This window comes from Apodemus sylvaticus, chromosome 22, assembly GCF_947179515.1.
Source record: "Apodemus sylvaticus chromosome 22, mApoSyl1.1, whole genome shotgun sequence".
NCBI lineage: Eukaryota > Metazoa > Chordata > Mammalia > Rodentia > Muridae > Apodemus > Apodemus sylvaticus.
In genome coordinates, this window is record NC_067493.1 from 23,562,875 (window position 1) to 23,583,417 (window position 20,543).

General features: G+C 47.5%; 1 protein-coding gene across 1 annotated transcript; it reads left to right on the forward strand.

Annotated features, from left to right (window-relative positions):
* Positions 1 to 1,831: 1,831 nt before the first annotated feature.
* Positions 1,832 to 2,623, forward strand: LOC127672465 (olfactory receptor 10AC1-like). The gene has a single exon (XM_052167613.1). The coding sequence runs from the start codon at positions 1,832 to 1,834 to the stop codon at positions 2,621 to 2,623; it is 792 nt and encodes a 263-aa protein (XP_052023573.1).
* The last annotated feature ends 17,920 nt before the right edge of the window (positions 2,624 to 20,543 follow it).

Sequence of the window (20,543 nt, forward strand, 5' to 3'; positions counted from 1 at the left end):
AGAGAACTTACCTCAAGAAAAAGTGAATCTAGAGATAGCTCAGTCACCAAAGTGCTTGTTTGCAAGCATGAGGCCCTGAGTTTGAGTCCCAGCGCCCACATTAAAAAGCCAGAAATGGCCGGGCGGTGGTGGCCCATGCCCGTAATCCCAGCACTCTGGGAGGCAGAGGCAGGTGGATTTCTGAGTTCGAGGCCAGCCTGGTCTACAGAGTGAGTTCCAGGACAGCCAGGGCTACACAGAGAAACCCTGTCTCCAAAAACAAACAAACAAACAAACAAAAAAAGCCAGAAATGGCCGGGTGGTGGTGGCCCACGCCTGTAATCCCAGCACTCTGGGAGGCAGAGGCAAGTGGATTTCTGAGTTCGAGGCCATCCTGGTCTACAGAGTGAGTTCCAGGACAGTCAGGGCTACACAGAGAAACCCTGTCTCAAAAAAAAAAAAAAAAAAAAAAAAAGCCAGGCATGGCGCCGCATGCCCATATGGCCCAGCATGGAAGGATCCCTGGTGCTTCATGGCCAGGTAGGGTCAGCAGAGTTTCCAAGCTCCAGGTTCAGTGAGGGACCCTGCCTTAGAACTAGACACAAAGGGATTGAGGAAGTCTCCTGTTGTAGGCGTGTGGTCTCCACACACCCATGCACACACCATGCATGTGTGCACACATATAAATACATACACACCATCTTTAAATTGTGGTGTTGCAAATAAATTGTATTGGGATCAAAAGGGCCCCTGAGGGTGAGCTGTGATCTTCAATCCAGGAGGCAGAATTGAAGATCACAAGAAGAGGAGGAAGTGTGACATGAGATTCCACCGGAGGGCGTGCCTCCTTGTTATACTTTTTAAAAAAGATTTATTAATTTACTGATTTTATGTATATGACTGTTCTATCTACATGCACACCTGCACACCAGAAGAGGGCATCGGATCCCATTACAGATGGTTGTGAGGCACCATGTGGTTGCTGGGAATCAAACCCAGGACCTCTGGAAGAGCAGCCAGCACCCTTAACCACTAAGCCATCTCTCCAGCCCCTCCTCACTATACTTGAAGGTGTGGGAGAGAGAATTGATCCGGGATTACTTATTTCCAGTTCTGGTCAGCTCTGTGTCCAGAAGAAAGGGAAATTTGCCTTGAAAATCCAGAGTCAGGTCCAAGTAGGACCAGAGGGAATTTGGCGTGTGAGGGAAACACTGAGGGCGCCTTTGAATGCAAAAACGCGTGGAGTGAAGAGGCGAGTTCTGTCCTGACAGGAGCTTACCAGCCACTCCGACTCAGTTCATACACACAGGGCTGTTGCTCATAGAGACCTTTGGCCGTTATCAGGTAGACTCCAGTTCTGTGTCCAGCACTGACACTGGGCTGCTCACAACTCCACCTTCAGGGGTTCCAGTGCCCTCTTCTGACCCCCGTAGTTCATACAAATACATAGATATACATAATAAAAATTAGTAATAAAACGGACCAGCACAGGATGGACTATAGAAATCTGACACGGCATTCTTGGGTACAGGAGAAGGAAGGTAAGGGCACCTGCGTCTTCAGACGAAGGTATCCGCCATGACGCCTCTCTCTCTCTCTCTCTCTCTCTCTCTCTCTCTCTCTCTCTCTCTCTCTCTCTCTGGCTTGTGCCCCACCAGGCCCCACCTTGAGCCACTGGTCTGAGCCCAACTGGACGGTGCCGCAGGAGTTTGTGATTCTAGGCTTTTCGGGGTGGCCCCAGGGCCTCCGAGTGCTGTTGTTTTCTCTCCTCTTGCCACTCTACTTGGCCACTCTGGCTGGGAACCTGCTCATTCTGGGCCTGGCCCTGGCAGAACCCACCCTGCACACCCCCATGTACTTCTTCCTGGGCTCACTGTCTGCCGTAGAGGTGGCCTACACACTGGTACTCACCCCGCGGATGCTGGCTGGCTTCCTCCTGCCTCCTGGTGGCCAGGCGGTGGCACCCTCTACCTGTGCCGCCCAGATGGGTCTCTTCGTGGCTCTGGGGGGCTCTGAGTGCCTGCTGCTGGCGGCCATGGCTTTGGACCGCTACCTGGCTATCTGCCGCCCCCTCTACTACCCTCAGCTCATGACCTCGGGGCTCTGTTGGGCCCTTCTAACGTGCTGCTGTTTGGGTGGCTCCATTCTAGCCTTGGGCCTTACCACTGCTATATTCCAGCTGCCTTTCTGTCATGGTGGCCTCGTCAATCACGTCTTCTGTGATCTCCCAGCTGTGCTGGTGCTGGCCTGTGGGAACCGGGAGCTTCAGGAGCATGTGTTACTGGCGGCGTGCATGCTTCTGCTGGTGCTGCCTCTGATCCTTATCTTGCTGTCCTACACCAGGGTACTGGTGGTCATCCTGGGGGTGGGGGATAGCGCAGGCCGCCGCAAAGCCTTCAACACCGTGGCATCGCATCTCACGGTGGCCGTGCTCCACTACGGCTGCGCCACGGCCATGTACGCCAGACCCCTGAGCAGCCGCTCCCTGGAGGAAGATAAGCTGGTGTCGCTCATCTACATAAACCTCACACCGCTGCTGTACCCAGCCATCTACACACTGCGCAACCGGGACATGCAGGGTGCCCTCCAACGTGTGGTCAGCCAGAGGACCACGGGGGCGGTCCAACAAGCTGATCTTGTCTAGCGATGGATGCCGGGTGGTATTGGAGCCACGGATGGAAATCGCACCACTCCAGAGCTATCATCCACAGCCGCCCATCACCTGCCTGTTGTAAGCTTGGTAGCATCCAAAGACCTCCGAAATGAATTAGCAGGTTAGCAGTGTTCCTGCTCCCGTTTAGAACGACATGGTTCTTTGTCGTGGGGAGACATCCTAAAAACTATGATGTTCAACATCACCTCAGGTCTACACTCACTGGATGCTGGTGGCATCTGCTGCCTAAGACGTGACAACCAAAAAATGGTAGCAGGAACAGGTATGGAAGCTCACACCTGTAACTCTAGCCCTCAGCAGGCAGAGGCAGGAGGACGGAAAATCCAGGGCCAGGCTGAGCTTGCACACGGAGACACAAGACAAGACAAAACAAAACAAAATATCTCCAAAGAGTTGGAAGGTGTGGGGATGCCTCACACCTGTAGCCATACATCATGGGAGGTAGAGGCAAAGGTCCAAGGCCCTCCTCACAGTCATGTGGCATGCTGGAGGCCAACATGGAATACATAAATCCCCATCTTAAAAATACAGAAAGGGCCAGGCTGTGGTGGCGCACACCTTTAGTCCTAGCACCAGAGAGGCAGAGGTAGGCAGATCTCCATGTATTCGAAGCCCGTCTGGTCTACAGAGCGAATTCAAGGACAGCCAAGGCCACACAGAGAAGCCTTGTCTTGAAGAAAATAAAACAAAATAAAAATAGAAAGGGCCAGGTGTGGAGGGCCATACCTTTAGTCCCAGCTCTGGGGAGGCAGAAACAGGCAGATCCTGAGTTCAAGGCCAGCCTGGTCTACATAGTAAGTTCCAGCCAGGGATATATAGTAAAACCCTGTCTGAAAAAAAATTATTTAAAAGATAGAGAGGTCAATCATAGTGATGCCCAGATTTAATCCTAGCAGGTGGGAGGCAGAGACAGGTAGACCTCTGTGACTTCGAGGCTAGCCTGGTCTACAAAGAGAATTCCAGGACAACCAGAGCCACAGAGAAATCCTGTCTTGAAAAAAAAATAGAGAAAGAAAAAAGATAAGGAAAGAGGGAAGGAATAAAAGAAAGAAAATTAGTAAAATGCAATCTTTTTTTTTTTTTTTTTTTTTTTTTTTTTTTTTTTTTTTTTGGTTTTTCAAGACAGGGTTTCTCTGTGTAGCCCCAGCTGTCCTGGAACTCACTCTGTAGACCAGTCTGGCCTCGAACTCAGAAATCCATCTGCCTCTGCCTCCCAAGTGCTAGGATTAAAGGCGTGCACCACCACTGCCTGACTAGTAAAATTCAATCTTAAAAATGTCATTAGAGCCTACCAAAGGCCACCCAGGGGCAAACCCAACTTCTGCTTTGATGCTCTAAGTCCTAGCCAAATAGTAGCTCTTAAATGCATAAAAAGCTCATAGAAGCATCCTTTGCACTATGAAAAGTAGAAATAAGTATCCACAAATGTAAGCCAATGAGAGGGCTCAGTGGGTAGCAAGTGTGCCTAGCAAGCCTCACAACTTGAGTTTGATCCTCTGAAGCCATGATGGAGATAACTCATCCTACAATGTTATCTGACCTCTGTGAGCCCTAGAGGGCACACACACCCCACCCCACACCACATATACATATGTGCAATGATAATAAATCTTGTTTAACTATCTGCAAATCTAGACTAACTATAAATAACCTATGGCATATTTATGGAATATTCAGGGCCTGTATTTGTATTTGTGGCCTACTACACAGCCATGGAAAGAATGAACTACAACTGTCAGAAACCAACAAAAATGTCAACACACACATAGCACAAAGTGTGTAAAGCAAGACAGAGTATATGCCAAAGAATCTGAGGTAAATGAAGGCAGGGACAATCCTCTGAAGATGACTGGTGTCCAGAGACTGGGGAAACACCTAGGTTGGCTGGGGGTGTATCAGAAATGCCGCGTGGGTGCCGGGGCTGCTGCTTTTCTTGGTTTAGCCCAGGTTAGCTCGGCAGCTGAAGGTGCTGTCAAGCCTGAGGACCGGAGTCCAATGCCCAGGGAGTGCACAGCGGAAGGCGAGAACCATTTTCTAAAAGTTGTTCTCTGATCTCCATACATTCACCCCACCTCAATAAATAAACACAATTTTTAAAACTTTATCCAGACGCACACTGATGCATCGCGCAGTATGCACCCAAGCTAAGCTGATTATGGTAATTCAAGCAGCGCGATCCTTCACACACCATTCACTGCTAAACTGTCCTGGGTCCGTGGGACCCTCTTGCCTCTGTCCCGTGCGGACCCTTGTATTGTTTGAGATCAGCCCAATCATGGCCGTGTCTGTGACGTGAGCCCTCTTTCCCTTCTGTTACATCTACTGTCATCTAAAATCAGGTCCGGTCAGTAAAATGACTGCTGCATGATCATGAGGACCTGAATAAATGGATCCCAAGAACTCAGTGATAGAGCCTGACGCTAACACTAACGTGGAGAGGCTAGCAGATGGTCTGGGGAGGAAAGGCATTCGCCACACAACTCACTTTGATCCCCAGACTGCCACAAAGTTGTTCTCCGGTGTCACATGTGTGTGCGTGCAACACACACACACACTGATAGTAATTAAATATTTATCTGTATGTGGGTATGTGCTTGTATATGCAAGTACCCACAGAAGCCAGAAGAGGGCGCTGTGTTGGAGCACCTAGAACTGGCGTTATAAGCCATGTGAGCCACCTGATTTGGGTGCTGGGAATTGAACCCTCTGCAAGAGCAGCATGTGCTCTTTTTCTTAATATTTGTTTGTTTGTTTGTTTATATTTCATGTTTATGGGCATCTTGCCTACGTATATGTTGTAAGGGGGGCGGGGTTCTGTTGCTAACATCCTGTTCTCCAATTGGTTCTTGATTTATTGGTAAAGAAGGCCAGAGGGCCAATTGCTGGGCAGAAGGTAGAGGCAGGACTTCTGGGTCTGCGCAGGAAAAGGAGACGTGCAGGGAAGGAGAGAGAAGCTTTTCTGCCATACTTTAAAGGAAGAAGAATGCAACAATTATGTGAGGTCTTGGGGAAACACAGGCGGGTGGCCAAGGATGTTTGGCAGGGTCTAGGTGGGACTGGCCACTGATGTTTAGGGCAAGTGGAGAGATGGAGATAGTAAATTGGTAAAGGCATGCTTTTCCAGGTGGGAGACAGTAACACCCAGCAATGGTGCCAAGAAGGCAAACGATAAACGTACAAACGACGAGTGTGCACACGCGCGCGCGCGCGCGTCTGTGTGTGTGTGTGTGTGTATGTGTGCGTATGTGTGTGCACGCGTTTGTGTGTGTGTGTGAGCATGCGCATGTGCATGTGTCTTTTGTCCTCAGATTCAATGGTCTCGGGTGGGAGCTGGTCACCTCCTGGAGCAAAGGCAGGTAAACGAAAGGGAAGCTGGGAAGGGCTAGTAATGCGTCCAGTCCTCTGCAAAGGCACACAGCATATATATGTCTATGTACCACATGCATACAGTGCCTGAAGGGTTCAGAAGAGGGCATCAGATCTTCAGGAACTGGAGTTACAGACAGTTGGGAGCTGCCATTTGGGTGTGAGGAACCAAACGTGGGTCCCCCCAGGAGCAGCCAGTGTTCTTAAGTGCAGAGCCATCTTTTGAGACAGGAGCTTTCTGTGGAGCCCAGGATGTCCTTGGACTTACAGCCTCCCTCCTCAGCCTTGTGTGTGTCCAGTGTCCACAGGTGACAAGATAACCTTTACAATTAAGGATATCCCATATAAATATGGATGAGCCCGAAGGCTCAGCGTGTCTAAACAGCGGTGGCCTTCCAAGCTCACCATGACTTTGATTCCTCAGAGAGAACTGAAGCCATGAATCGTCCTCTATGTTCCCAGTCACTGCACACGTGCACCCACATAAATAAATAATAAGGAAAACTTTGAAAATCTATCACTCAGGCTGAAGAGAGAGCACAGAGATCAAGAGTGCTTGCTGCTCTTTCTGAGGAACCCAGTAAGGTTGCCCACACCCACAGGGGAGCTGATGACTGCCCGAAACTCTAGCTCAGTGGTAGAGCCCCTGCCTAGAACCCCCCAGGGAGGGGCTGGGGGTGTGGCTCAGTGGTAGAGCCCCTGCCTAGAATCCCCCAGGGAGGGGCTGGGGGTGTGACTCAGTGGTAGAGCCCCTGCCTAGAACCCCCCAGTGAAGGGCTGGGGTGTGTGGCTCAGTGGTAGAGCCCCTGCCTAGAATCCCCCAGTGAGGGGCTGGGGGCATGGCTCAGTGGTAGAGCCCCTGCCTAGAATCCCCCAGTGAGGGGCTGGGGTGTGGCTCAGTGCTAAAGCCCCTGCCTAGAATCCCCTAGTGAGGGGCTGGGGCGTGGCTCAGTGGTAGAACCCCTGCCTAGAATCCCCCAGGGAAGGGCTGGGGCGTGGCTCAGTGGTAGAGCCCCTGCCTAGAATCCCCTAGTGAGGGGCTGGGGCGTGGCTCAGTGGTAGGGCATCTGTCCAGAATCCCCCAGAGAGGCTAGAGTATAAAGCATTCGTCTATCATATACCAGGCCCTGAGTTTACTACTTAGTGCGGCCAAAAATAAAATTCATAAACTTAAGTAGCTTATTTGGGGCAAAAAATGCAATGGATCCCAGTGTTGGTTAATGCAAAGTCAAAACTGAATGTGGCCCACATATAAAAAAGCAGAGAGAATTGTATTATTAGGGCCAGGGAGATGGCACAGAGGATAAAAAGCTCCGACTGGCCACGCAAGCCTGATAACCCAAGTTTCATCTCCAGAACCCACATGGAAAGCAGGTTTCAGTGGGAGGCGCCTGTGATGAGAGCGCTCCAGCAGATGGAGCGCGTGAGCGGGCGAGCGAGCGAGCAGAGACAGAAAAGCCTGTCTGGGGAGCTCACTGACCAGCTGGCCAGAAGTGCTCACTACAGGCACAGAACCCGGAGAAACCCGCGTCTACCAGGTAGGAAGTGAGAAGCAACTCTATAAAGTGATCCCTCCACACCCCACCTCCGCCAGACAGGGTTTCTCTGTCCTGGTCCTCACTCTGTAGACCAGGCCAGCCTCAAAATCACAGAGATACACCTGCCTCCTCTGCCTCCCGGAGTACTGGGATTAAAGGTGTGCACAATTGCCCGGCTATAAAATGATTTTCTTAAAACTAAGCCCAGCATCTCTAGGTTAGGCAAAGACTTAGGGAATCCGGAGGAGGAAGATTATTCCAGGTGCTGACCAAATCCGAAAGCAACCAGAAATGGCCTCGACAGCTTGTTGGTGTGCACAGCCATTGATAAATTGGTGCAGGAAATCCCACCCCCACCCCACCCCCAAGCAGGACCACAGAGATAAGATAAACCCGTGGCAGGAAAACCGTGGTTAGAGGTTTTCTTCTCGGCTTCCCAGAAGCAGAGAAAACAAACCAGATCCGGTGGTGAGCTGTTTCCCCACATCTAAATCACACAATCTAGGTCTGGTTTTGCTTGTTGCAGAACTGGGGGTTGATCCTTGGGCCTTGCCTAAACTACAGCAGCTCCCCCTACCCCCAGTTCTTTGTAAATATTTTAACTAGGCTTGAAGGGCTGTCCTTCAAGCGTCCACTTGACTCCAGTGGTGGAATTACAGACGTGCAGCCACACGTGGCTTTTTAGGTATGTGCTGAGGATTCAATCTAGGGTCCTCATGTGTGCAAACAATTGCTTTTGTCTACTGAGCTGCCATCTCCACAGCCTGTTAGCCTGATCTGTTAAAGCCAGAAATGGCAGATACACCTCACTAGGGCACAGGTGACCTCTTAGCTACTCTTTTCAGAGTCCCACTGACTAATTTACTTTCCGTTCTTTTTTGTATGTATAGATGGGGGAGGAGGTTACATGTTCACGTGTGCACGTGTCTGAGACGGATGTGTTTGTGAATGTGTGAGGTCAAAGGGCTTCTTCCTCAGCCACTCTCCACCTTGGTTTGGAGACAGGTTTCACAGACCTTCGAAGCTCCTCAGTTAAGTCTATCTACACTGCGGGACAGTGAGCTTCAGGGGCAGCCTCTGGGCCTCCCTAGCACTGGATGACAGGTGCACACTGCATCCACCGGGGAGAGTCAGCCTCAGGTCCTCGGGTGGGGCACTGGAGGCAGAGGCAGCATCTCTGTGAGTTCAAGGCCAGCCTGGGTTCACACAGTCAGACTCTGTCTCAACAAAATTAAACGAATGAAAAAAAATGTATAAAAACCCCTTGCTCAGGGTTGGGGAGATGGTTCAGTGGGTAAAAGAATTTACCACATAAGCCTGACAGGCTGAATTCAATCCTCAGAACCCATGCAAAGGTGGAAGGAGAGAACTGACTCCACAAAGCTGACCTCTGACCTCCATACTCCCCCCACACACACACACACATATAATTTATTTGAATTCATTTTAACTAATCTTTGGGTCAGAATTTGGCCTGGCTGAGGAATGCTTGCTGAGCATATACAATGCCCCAGACTCAATACTCTACATTATAAACAACAACAACCAGACAAATGAAAACAACAACAACAACAACAAATGCTGAGAACAATATTTCTCAGACTTCATTGTCCATAAAAGTAGAAACAAAAAAGAACTTAAAATACATGTGAGGTATTAGACATTAAACAGCCCCGTTCTCAAAAAATAAGCTCCAGAAACATCAGGTACACATTAAAGTTATTTCATAATTCATTTCTTTATGTAGATGTGCACACTTGTGCGTGTGAGCATACGTGCCTCAGCAGGGGCGTGGCGATGGAGTCAGGCTCGGTAAACACAAAGGCCTGCTTAACTCAACGGAAGAGAATGACGGATGCCTTCACCAGAAGGCTGGGGTGCTTACTGTTTAACAACCTGTGATCTTTTGCTGTTCTGTGGAGCCGGCCTTCCAGGATCCCCCGCTATCCTGGGCATTGTCTAGACCCTTATCCTGAGCTGTGTCTCGGTGAACGGAGCCCACGCTTATGAGAGAGTCCCACGCACTGTGCACCCTCCATGGACACGATCCTTCCAGATGCTGTCACAGGTCCTCCCGCCCTAGGCCCCAGCCCTGAGCTCCGTTTATCAGACAATACAGCTCCTTCTTAAAGGTCACAGGGGCTTTGCTCCTTCGCAAGGGAGTTTAGCTGTGTCTAGGCCTGAAGCTTTGTTGTGGTAACTGCCACGTGGCCATCTCTTCCCAAGGTTTTATGGTGCTTAGACATGTAAGAGAAATAAGCAGAGAGGTCAGACTCAGAGTTTTGAGCCAGAACTTGCTAAAATTATGCTGACCTGAGTTTCGTTCCTTGCATCGTGCGGATTGTTTCTCTGTCAACCGTGAAGCTTGCAGGGTCCCTGACAGTCAGGAGACAATGATAGGAGTTGGTTCTCTTCTTTTAACTGGGGCTCAAATTCATGTAGTCAGGCTAGGCTGCAACTTTACCCACTGAGCCATCTTGCCAGCCCTCGGTCCATGCTTTTTAAGGAATGTCATAAATCTTTAGTAGATTCAAGATCTCTACATGTATGCACAGCCCATTCAAGTTGTTTGTTGTTTTTTAGTAATTTACATTTTTCTAAAACAGTGTCCTATTTAATTTTGAGTGTGTTGTATTAAATGATTTCTTAAAGTCAAAATGCTAAGGGCCAGAGACATGGCTCAGTCCTTAAGAGCACTGGCTCTCTTGCAGAGGACACAGGTTCAGTTCCCAGCACCCACATGGTCTTTCAAAGTCTGTAACTCCAGTTCCAGGGCATCTGTCCCCCTCTTCTGGTATCTGAGGGCACTGCATACATGTGGTGCCCAGACATACACGGAGGCAAAGCACCTATACACAATAATTTTTTTGGAGGGGTTTGGGGGGGTGAGATAGGATTTCTCTGTGCAGCCCTGACCATTCTAGAGCTCACTCTATAGATCAGGCTAGCCTTGAACTCACAGTGATCTACCTGCCTTTGGCTCCTGGTTGCTGGATTAAAGGCATGTGCCACCATGGCCCAACTGACATTTTTTTTTTTTAATTGTAAAAACTATATCTGAAGTCCTATTTTTCTTGGCCAAAAATAAGTTTATGTTTGCCTCCCCTGGATCAGTTGTGATTCTTTTGTTAGATGTTTCTTACTTGACAAACTCTTGTTCATCAGCCTAGCTATCCTTGAACTCACGCTGTAGCCCAGGCTAGCCTGGAATTCAAGATTCTCCTGCTTGAACCTCTCTGGCTTAATGATTACAGTGGGTAGAATTCAACTTCCAGGTTAAGCTGGGCTCCATGTCTGGATTGTCTGTTTTTATTAGTTTTTAAAGACAAGCCAATCATTTTTATTAATCTTCAACTTGTTCTAAGAATTTAATTTTTATTTAGACACCATTGGGGTCTGGGAATCAGCACACAAATCACTTGTACCTCAATCTCAATTAAGAGACAGTTGAGACAGGGATTCTCTTTGTAGCCCTGCCTGCCCTGGAACTCACTCTGTAGACCAGACTAGCCTCAAACTCATACAGATCTGCCTGCCTCTAATCTGAGTGCTGGATTAAAGGTGTGTGCTACTGGCTCCACTATCCTATCACCTCACCTGCAGGCTATTAGTAACTCCCAGACAGTCCAGCACAAAAGATCATCGGTCCTTAAGGGATGCCTGGCTCCATCTTAAGGCTCTTTAGTTCTCACAGGGGACCTGTGTAATTTCCACTCAGTTCTGAGCACTCTAATGACTGGGATAGCGAAGCTCATTTCTGGGCTGGCAAAGACAGCGCCATCAGGTTAGAGCTGGCTGCTACACACTCACATAGTAACCCCATATTCCATCACTGGTGATACCAACAGCGAAGTCAGGGCTGATGGGAACAGCTTCCCTGGAGAGCTCTGTTCCCTTGCAAGCCGGCACCTTTGGCCTAACTTTAAAACAACAGGATGTTCTTTGGGGATTCCAAAACTTGCTATGCAAATCATCCATAGACCAATCGCGGTTAAGCAAGAATAGTTTATTGAGTACATATCATAATACTGGAAGTCCATACGTGAGCTCATACACAGGTGCAGGAAGGTCTGCCCAGCGGTCAGCTCTGACTCGAGCCATTTTAGACACGACAGTTCATAATGATCTGATGGGTCCTGCGCGAAGCTTTGTAGAATTTCTTAAGACAAGCAAACCTCATTCAGAACATACAGAACGAAACAGGGTATGTGGTCAGCACGTCACTTGAGCCAAGTCACTTCTCTGTGTCAGTGACTTGGCGTGACTGGCAGGCATGTTACAGCAACAATATACCATTTCTGACAGGCATGGAACAAAATGGCTACAGCTATTCTGGAGGCTAGAGGGTGTGGGGGGTCAGGCCATAACAGTTTTGATACTTGACTTGAATGTAGTACTGTTGGGCTTCAGAGTTCTCAGCCTCCTGTGAAATACTGTCAAGTCATTATCAGGAGGCCATCTTTGGCCTGACAATGTCACTCAGTTGGTAGAGCATTTGCTTAGCATGTAGGAGATACTGAAGTTAATCTCTAGCACTAAATAGATGGATGTAATAACAGCACTCCTGAAGTGGAGGCAGGAGGATTGAGAGTTCAAGGTTATCCTTGACTACAAAGTGAATGGGGGTTTTCATGGCTACTCAAAATCCTGTCCCTAAAATTTTTAAAGGAGACCATCTTTATCTTGTTTATAACCTCTGACTTCTTCTATCTCTCCTCCATGGTACATATGGGGGGGAGGGTAGGTGAATACCTCGGTGTGCATTTTCTAAAAGTGAGGCTGTTCTACCACATACCACAGCACTGGGACCCAACCCAAGATCTCAGTGTGGAGCACACACAGTGTGGAGTAGCTCACCCTGGGAGCCCAGTCACCTGTCACTAAGTGCCCGGATAAGATCCTTCCCGAGTAAGGGAAATATTACATCCCAGAGAGCATTGCCTCTCCTGGATCTTTGATCCCTGATACTCTGGTAGGGGGGTCCCCTTGCCTCCATTTTTGCCTTTTGAGCTATCTGCATTTAAAAAAAGAATTACAGATTACTCATTTTATACTTACAGTCTCCAATTTAAGTTGATACTCTATTATAATTAGACACAGATAATACATTTGTGTCTCTTTTCTTTCTTTCTTTTTTTCTAAGGCAAGGTTTCACTGTGTAACCTTGGCTATCCTAGAACTTACTCTGTAGACTATGCTGGCCCTGAACTCACAGAGATCCACCTGCCTTTGCCTCCCAAGTGCTGGGATTAAAGACGATGTGCCCAGCATATCTGGGATTCTTAAATACCTTTTCTACTGTGTCTAATTCTCTAAAATCTCCAGCTTATATCTGCTTCTAACACTTGATTTTTGGCAAAAGCCTGAGAATTGAGATACACACGTCTTTATTTAGTCAGTTACTATTTAAAACATTTTTTTTCAAATCTAGTCTGATAATATTAGCTTATCTCATATGCTTAAAACCCTGAGTTGGGCTGTCTTGCACTACAAGAAAGAAAGGAAAAGAAAAAGGAAGAAATAAGAGAGAGAGAGAGCAAGAAACAGAGGTAAAGAAGAGGCAGGTGGCATGGTGTGATCTACCCCATTCGGGGTCAAATCTGTTCATGTCAAACAGAGCCTAGCCAGGCAGTGGTAGCGCACGCCTTTAATCCCAGCACTTGGGTGGCAGAGGCAGAGGCAGGCAGATTTCTGAGTTCGAGGCCAGCCTGGTCTACAGAGTGAGTTCCAGGACAGCCATGGCTACACAGAGAAACACTGTCTCAAAAAAAAAAACAAAAACAAAACAAAACAAAAAAACAGATCCAAGTCCCCTCTCCACTCTCTCCATCACACTCCCCCTTGACTGGTGTGTATCTGTCTTTGCCAAGTGCCTTAACTGAACAGCATACAGGGGGCTAGAGAGGCGGCTCAGTGATTAAGAGCACTGTCTGCTCCTCCAGAGGACCTGAGTTTGACCCCCAGCATGGACGCGATGGCTCACATCCCTCTGTAACTCCTGTCCCAGAGGATCCTACATCAATCATCTTCTGGCCTCTGAGGGCACTGCACATGCTACCCAGACATACACGCAGGCAGAACACCCATACACATAAAATTTAAAAGGAAAAAAAAAAAAGAAGAACATTGTATAGGATAGGCAGCTGAGGAACTGGGCCAACCCCATTTTGCCCCTGGGAGGCACTTTTAAGACTTTAGCTAGGTTAGGTTTCTATCTAGTGTAAAACTAAGTCTCTCTCTCTTTTTTAATTCATTTATTTCATGTATGTGAGTATACTATCTCTGTCTTCAGACACACCAGAAGAGGCCTTTGGATCCCATTACAGAGGATTATGAGCCACCATGTGGTTGCTGGGATTTGAACTCAGGACCTCTGGAAGAGCAGTCAGTGCTCTTAACTGCTGAGCCATCTCTCTAGCCATAAAATCAAGTTTCTGTTTCTCTGAATTGGGCTGTGCCCTACCCCTGTCAACATAAGACAGGCCAGTAACAAATGTTTTAGGAGGATTTCTTTAATTGCTTCTGTAGCCATGCTTGCCTGTAAAATGTATGTGAGTTTTTTGTAGTTTTTTGTTTTGTTTTGTTTTGTTTTGGTTTGGTTTGGTTTTTGTTTTGGTTTTTTGGGGGTTTTTTTTGGTTTGGTTTTGGTTTTTTGGGGGGGTGTTTGGTTTTTTGGATTTGGTTTTTTCGAGACAGGGTTTCTCTGTATAGCCCTGGCTGTCCTGGAACTCACTCTGTAGACCAGGCTTGCTTCGAACTCAGAAATCTGCCTGCCTCTGTCTCCCAGAGTGCTGGGATTACAGGCGTGTGCCACCACTGCCCAGCTTACAGTCTTGCCCTATAAAAGAGGCTTGAGAAATTGTTCTCCTGAGCCCTTGGGGAAGAGGGGGCGATATCTGTCAGTTTTGGGGGTTTGCACTGTCATGAAACCTGTGAGCTTCCGGTGGACCATGGGCCCTGAGAGCTGACGGAGAGATGGTCAGTGAGAAGATAGTCTGGGAGCAGATCTAAGACCCACACTACACGTAGCATCCCTACACCAACTGTGCCAACTAACTCTTACCGCGCACAATGCAGCCAGCAGGCAGCAGGCAGCAGGCAGCAACCGGCAACCGTACTCTGCATAGCCAGCAGAGAGCAAAACTGTGCTTCTTGGGAGCAGATGGGATAGCAGTTGTCACGGTACTGCCCGAAGTCCAGGAGTATGCACTTCTGCGTCTGACCCCTGAAAACAAGCCTAAGAGGACCCTCACAGCGGTGAAGAGAAGACAACTCCCAAAGATAACCGCGGCACAACGCGGCAATGCACTTCCGGTCATCAAAGACACATTATTCGCGTACAGCACAGAGGGTCCTTGTTATAAGAGCCGGTAGCCCGTGCCCGTTAGCTGTGTGATCTGATCAGAAGACTCTTTCATAGCACTCCTAGTCCCAGAAGTTGCGATCCTCCACGTGGATACCGTGCGGATTGACCCCCGGAGCCATCTGTAGAATTAGCTGTCAACAAGATCTAAACGCTTGGGGGCAGCAAAGTTATCTCAAAGGACGAATCCAAAGCTACGGATCTCATCCTTCCTAATGTAGCATCCCTTTAATACAGTTCCTCATGCTATGATCTCCAACCATAAAATTATTTCATTGCTACTTCATAACTGTAATTTTGCTGCTATTATAAATCATAATGTAAGTATCTGTGTTTTCCAATAGCCTTAGACAACCCCATGAAATGACGACCCTTTGAGGGGGACCCTGTGAACCACAGGTTGAGAACTGCTGGTTTAAAGCATTTGATGCTTTACAGAGGACTTGGGTTCAAGTCCCATTCAAAACTTTAGTTCCACCAGGCAGCGGTGTTGCACGCCTTTGATCGCAATACTTGGGAGGCAGAGGCAGGCCTCTGAGTTTGAGGCCAGCCTGGTCTACAGAGTGAGTTCCAGGACAGCCAGGGCTGCACAGAGAAACCCTGCCTCAAGTAAACCAAAAAAACAAAACAAAACAATACTTCAGTTCCAGGGGGATCCTATGACCTCTGTGGGCACGGGGTAACACATGGTATACATACGTACATACATGCACATACATACATACATACGTATATACATTCATACACAATAAAAAATATTTCTCCAGGACATCCAAAACTACAAAGGATGACCATGAAGAGGGAGGTAGAGAGGAAGGAAGTGCAGAGGGAGGAAGTTGGATGCGTGAATGGATGCACACAGAGCGCAGGAATGTTGGTAATCCCAGAGCTCGGGAAGCTAATGCAGTTACATCTGGAGTTCCTGGTCAACTTTGTAAAATAATAAGTTACCCAAGGAAAATGGATACCATATTTCAAATAAATACAAAAGAATAAACTATTAAATGAAAAAAGTTGAATGAAATAAAATAAAGAAACTGAGTCACAGGCTTTAAAAGAAGTCTTCAGAACTCATAGGAAAAAAAGAAACATAATACGCTTGATTGTGTGTGAACAAACATAAAGACATTCCCGTTCTTGGGCAGATTTAATTTTCTGAGGACATCCATCTTCTCTGGGTGCATCAATAAACCAGTCACGAGCTCAATAAAAACACTGTTCATTTCCCTCGCCTTCAAGTTCGAGACAGGCTGAGTATCGTTTGAGAAAATATTAAGGAAATCCAGGCAAGTTTTGAAGCCAGGCAGCAGGTTGCTGTATATTGAGACATATTTTAAGCTTTTGTCATTAAAGCAAGTCTGTCATTTGCAGACGCCACAGGGAAGCAGGGGGGGGAAAGAAACAAATCTAGAAATAGAACCAGCCACAGACGTAAAGCCAGCATGCAGTACAGACAACATCTCCATCCAGGAAGCGGGATGAAGGACTCCGGTGTGTGATGGCCGGATAGCCTGATGCTGGTGGCATCAAAATGACAGCCAGTCTTCTTCCCATCCAACTGATACATTTGAAATGAACCAAAGATTTAAATGGGAAAAGAAAAGAAAAGAAAAGACAGGAAAGGAAAAGAAAAGAAAAGAAATGAAAAGAAAAGAAACTGGAGGCTGGGGAAGTGGGTCAGCATTTAAGAGAGCTTGTAAGTCTTACAGAACACCCAGGTTTTGTCCCAGAACTACAATCAAGTGGCTCACAATGCCTGTAACGTCAGCTTGAGGGGCTCTGACACCCTCTTCTTCTGGCCTCTGGGACTTATGCTCACATGCATATGCCCACACATACACTTAATTAAAAGTTTAAAAAAAAAAAACGTAAAAAAAATAAAACCATACAAAGAGAAAAGCAGCCAGGCAGAGGCAGTGGATCACTGTGCTTGAGGCCTCGGAGTTTGAGGTCAGCCTGGACTACAGAAAGAGTTCCAGGGAAGCCAGGGCTTCATGGAAAAATCCTGTCTCAGAAAACCGAACCAAACTGAAAAACAACACAAAACAGAAACAAAGAGAAAAGCAAATACGTAGAAATTCTCCCACAATTTGTAACAGAGAAAGGTTTTGTTTGGTTTAGTGTATTTAAATACTGCTGTCTTCAAACACTCCAGAAAAGGGCTTCAGATCCCATTACAGATGGTTGTGAGTTACCATGTGGAGTTGCTGGGAATTGAACTCAGGACCTCTGGGAGACAGTTCATGCTCTTAACCTCTGACCCATCTCTCCAGCCCCAGAGAAAGGGTTTTTTAATGTTGTTGTTTTGTAGCCAGTTGCACACAAGGCTGACCTTGAGCACTTCTATGTAGTTAAGGATGACTTTGAATACCTGATCCTCCTGCCTCTACCTCCCCAGGGCAGGGATTACAGGTGTGTATCACCATACACAGTGTTGAGGATAGAACACAGGCTTTGTAGGTTCGAGGGAAGCACCTACGGTCTGAGCCTCATCTTCAGCCCAGGAAACCTTCCTAACAATATCATTCAAATATATGAAAGTAGAAAGGAGAGTATTTACATAGTATTAAGTAACATGAGCAAAGTTAAAAGACAAACAACTTACAGGGAGGCTGTGTGTGTGTGTTGTCTCCTGTATCATAGACAAAAAGGTAGTTCTTGGCATGAGAAGAAGAAAGCAAACAGCTCGTCATAGAAATGGGCACTTGGGGGGAGCTGGCTGGAGACATGGCTCAGTGGTTAAAAGCACTGGCTGCTCTTCCACAGGTCCTGAGTTCAATTCCCAGCACCCACGTGGAGGTTCACAACCATCTGTAATGGCATCCAATGCCCTCTACTATACTGTATGCAGACACAACATTTGTATAAGTAAGTCTTTTTTTTAACAAAATGGGCGCTTGGGCCAGGGAGACAGCTCATTCAGTAAAGTGCTTGACGTAAAACACACAGACCAGAGTCCAACTGTCGGAACCATCTAAATAAAAAGCTAAGCATGATGGCTGGACTGTGTGAATCTCAGCACAGGGACAGTCTGTGCCGTGTAGTTTACATCTGGTCTAGTCAGAAACTTCCAGGCCTCTGAGAGGTCCTATCTCAAAACAGACACAAAACAAAACAAATCAAAAACAAATTAACTGAACAAAAAACAAGTTGGTCAACCCTGAGGAAAAATACCAATGTTTACCTATTGCACACACACACACACATACACACACCTACTTCTGTAACCCCAGTATTCAGGAGCCAGAAGCAGGAGATTGTGAGATCTGGGCTATCCTGGGCTACCGAATGGGAAAGCCAGCCTAAATAAATAAATGCCAAAGACAAAAATAAGGAAAAGAGGGAGGAGGAAAACATGAATTAGCTGAGGGCCAGCAAGATGGCTCAGTGGGTAGAGGTGCTTGCTGCCAGGTCTAAGGATCTGAGGTCTATCCCTGGAAACCTACGTGGTAGCCGGAGAAAACCAACTTCCCAGGGTGTCTTCTGACCGTCACAAGCTCACACAGACACGCACATGCACACCACATACATGCCCTCAAAACAAATAATAAAGAGAAATCTGTGGCAAAGCCACTTCTGACAGAAAAGGTGAGGATGTCAGTGATTGCCTTAGCAACAGAACATGCTGTGCATTTGAATCATCTCATCCCCATAGCAACGCAGAATCATAGTCCTTTGGAGCCGGGTAGCAACAGTGCCTGTTTAGGCCAACCTCTTAGATGAAAACAGGAACAGAAACAAACCAAGCCAGGGCTGCCTCCCCTCCCCCCCCCCATGGCTTTCAGAGCCTGTGTTATTCCTTGGAAATACAATGGGGGTTGGGGGAACACTTTGCTGAATCTCTCTGTCTCTTGCCTGACCAGTACTGGAGATACAGGCACGCAGACCGATAGGCCTGGCTTTTGGGTGGGTGCCTGGAATTGAACTCAGGGCCTCTGTAACTGCTGCAGTGAATGCTCTAGGCACCAAACCACTTTCGCAGCTCCCACCTTGCTGATTCTTCAGCTGATTTGAATCCGTAGCTGGGTTAGTAGGAATGAAAAAAGAGTTTTGTTTTGTTTGTGTGGTTTTTTTTTTTTCTGACTGAAGGAGGAAAAGCAAGCTTGTCAGGGATGAATGGGAAATGATAGCATTGAGACCACAGAGCAAGGACCCCCTCATTCATTTCTCTCTGAACACAAACGAGGTCACACCTTTCTCCGTATGGAAGATGCCGTCTTCCTCCTCATCAGCTCTAATCAAGTATTGTAACAGGAAAATATTTTCTCTGCAGTCAAGATGCTAACTTGTGGCCTGGAAGCAGGTCAGATGTTTGTTTTCTTGGTTATTTATTTATTTACTTATTTATTTTGAGACAGGGAGGCTCCCTTATGTAGCCCCAGCTAGCCCGGAACTCACTATGTAGACCAGGCTGGTTCAGAATTCACAAAGACCCAGCAGGACTTGCCATCTGTGGGCTGGTGAGGTAACATTCTTGGAAATCACCACCTGGTCCCAACAAGCAAGGTGGCGACACACCAGAAGCTTAGTGACTCAGCCAAGATTTGTCAGGGCCCTGAGGGAAGGCAAATCCCCGACCTTGGACAAGGTCAGACACCCAGGAAACTGACAATCACACTCACCTGAGCAGATACTTTTCCGACAACCAGCCACAGGTAGGGAAACCTAATGATGAGTTTTAAGGATGAGTTGCTAGCATAAGCACTACCCTAAGGGGTCAGGATTAGCTTATGAGGTGGGACCTCTGGGATCTGGAGCAGGGGGCAACAGCGAGATGCATTCTCAGTGGGCGCTGGGGAGGGGGAGCCCTCCTGAGTCTACAGGAGGGAAGGAAATTAAGCCAGAGGACTCCGCTCTCAGGACTGGCTGACCGTGCTAACCTGCAGGGCTTTAATCAAAACCCTCATATACCTGGAGAAGGGGGATGGGCACATTGCCATATACCCGACTCCCACCCCCTTTACTCTCAAGCCAGCCACCTCCTCTGTGGTGGGTAAATCTCGGCTGGCAGTTTGCTGCGATGTGAAATCTAATCAGAGACAGACAGGGCACAATCCATGTGATATGGCTGCAGACTGGGTGCACTGGTTTAAATTAGAATGAATGCCTCATTAGAATGAATGGCTCATATATCGAATACTTGGGCCCCGGTTGGTGGAACTGTTTGGGAAGGAGTAGAGGGCGTGGCCTTGTTAAAGGAGGTGTGTCATGGGGGCAGGCTTCAAGATGTCAAGACTTACTACATGAAGTGTATCTTCTGTCTCCAACTTGGAGGTCAGGATGTGAGCTCTCAGCTGCTATTCCAGCCACCTGCTGTCAAGCCTTTGCTCCAGTACTGTCGGCTCAGACCTGATGGAAGCAAAAGTCAAATTAAACTATCTGTTTTATAAATTTGAGTGGTGACGGTGCATGCCTTTAATTCCAGCACTTGGGAATGTTTTTTTTCAAGTTGCCTTGTTTATGATGTCTTCTCACATCCAGAGAAAAATGACTGAGACACTGGGTCTCTTTGTCTTCAAGTGGCTTCTTACTAACCAGGAGGCTTTTCCTGGCCTTTAATTATTTGTTTTTAATTTTTGTGTGTGTGCATAATTTCTGCATGCATTCAACTACATGTGCAAGT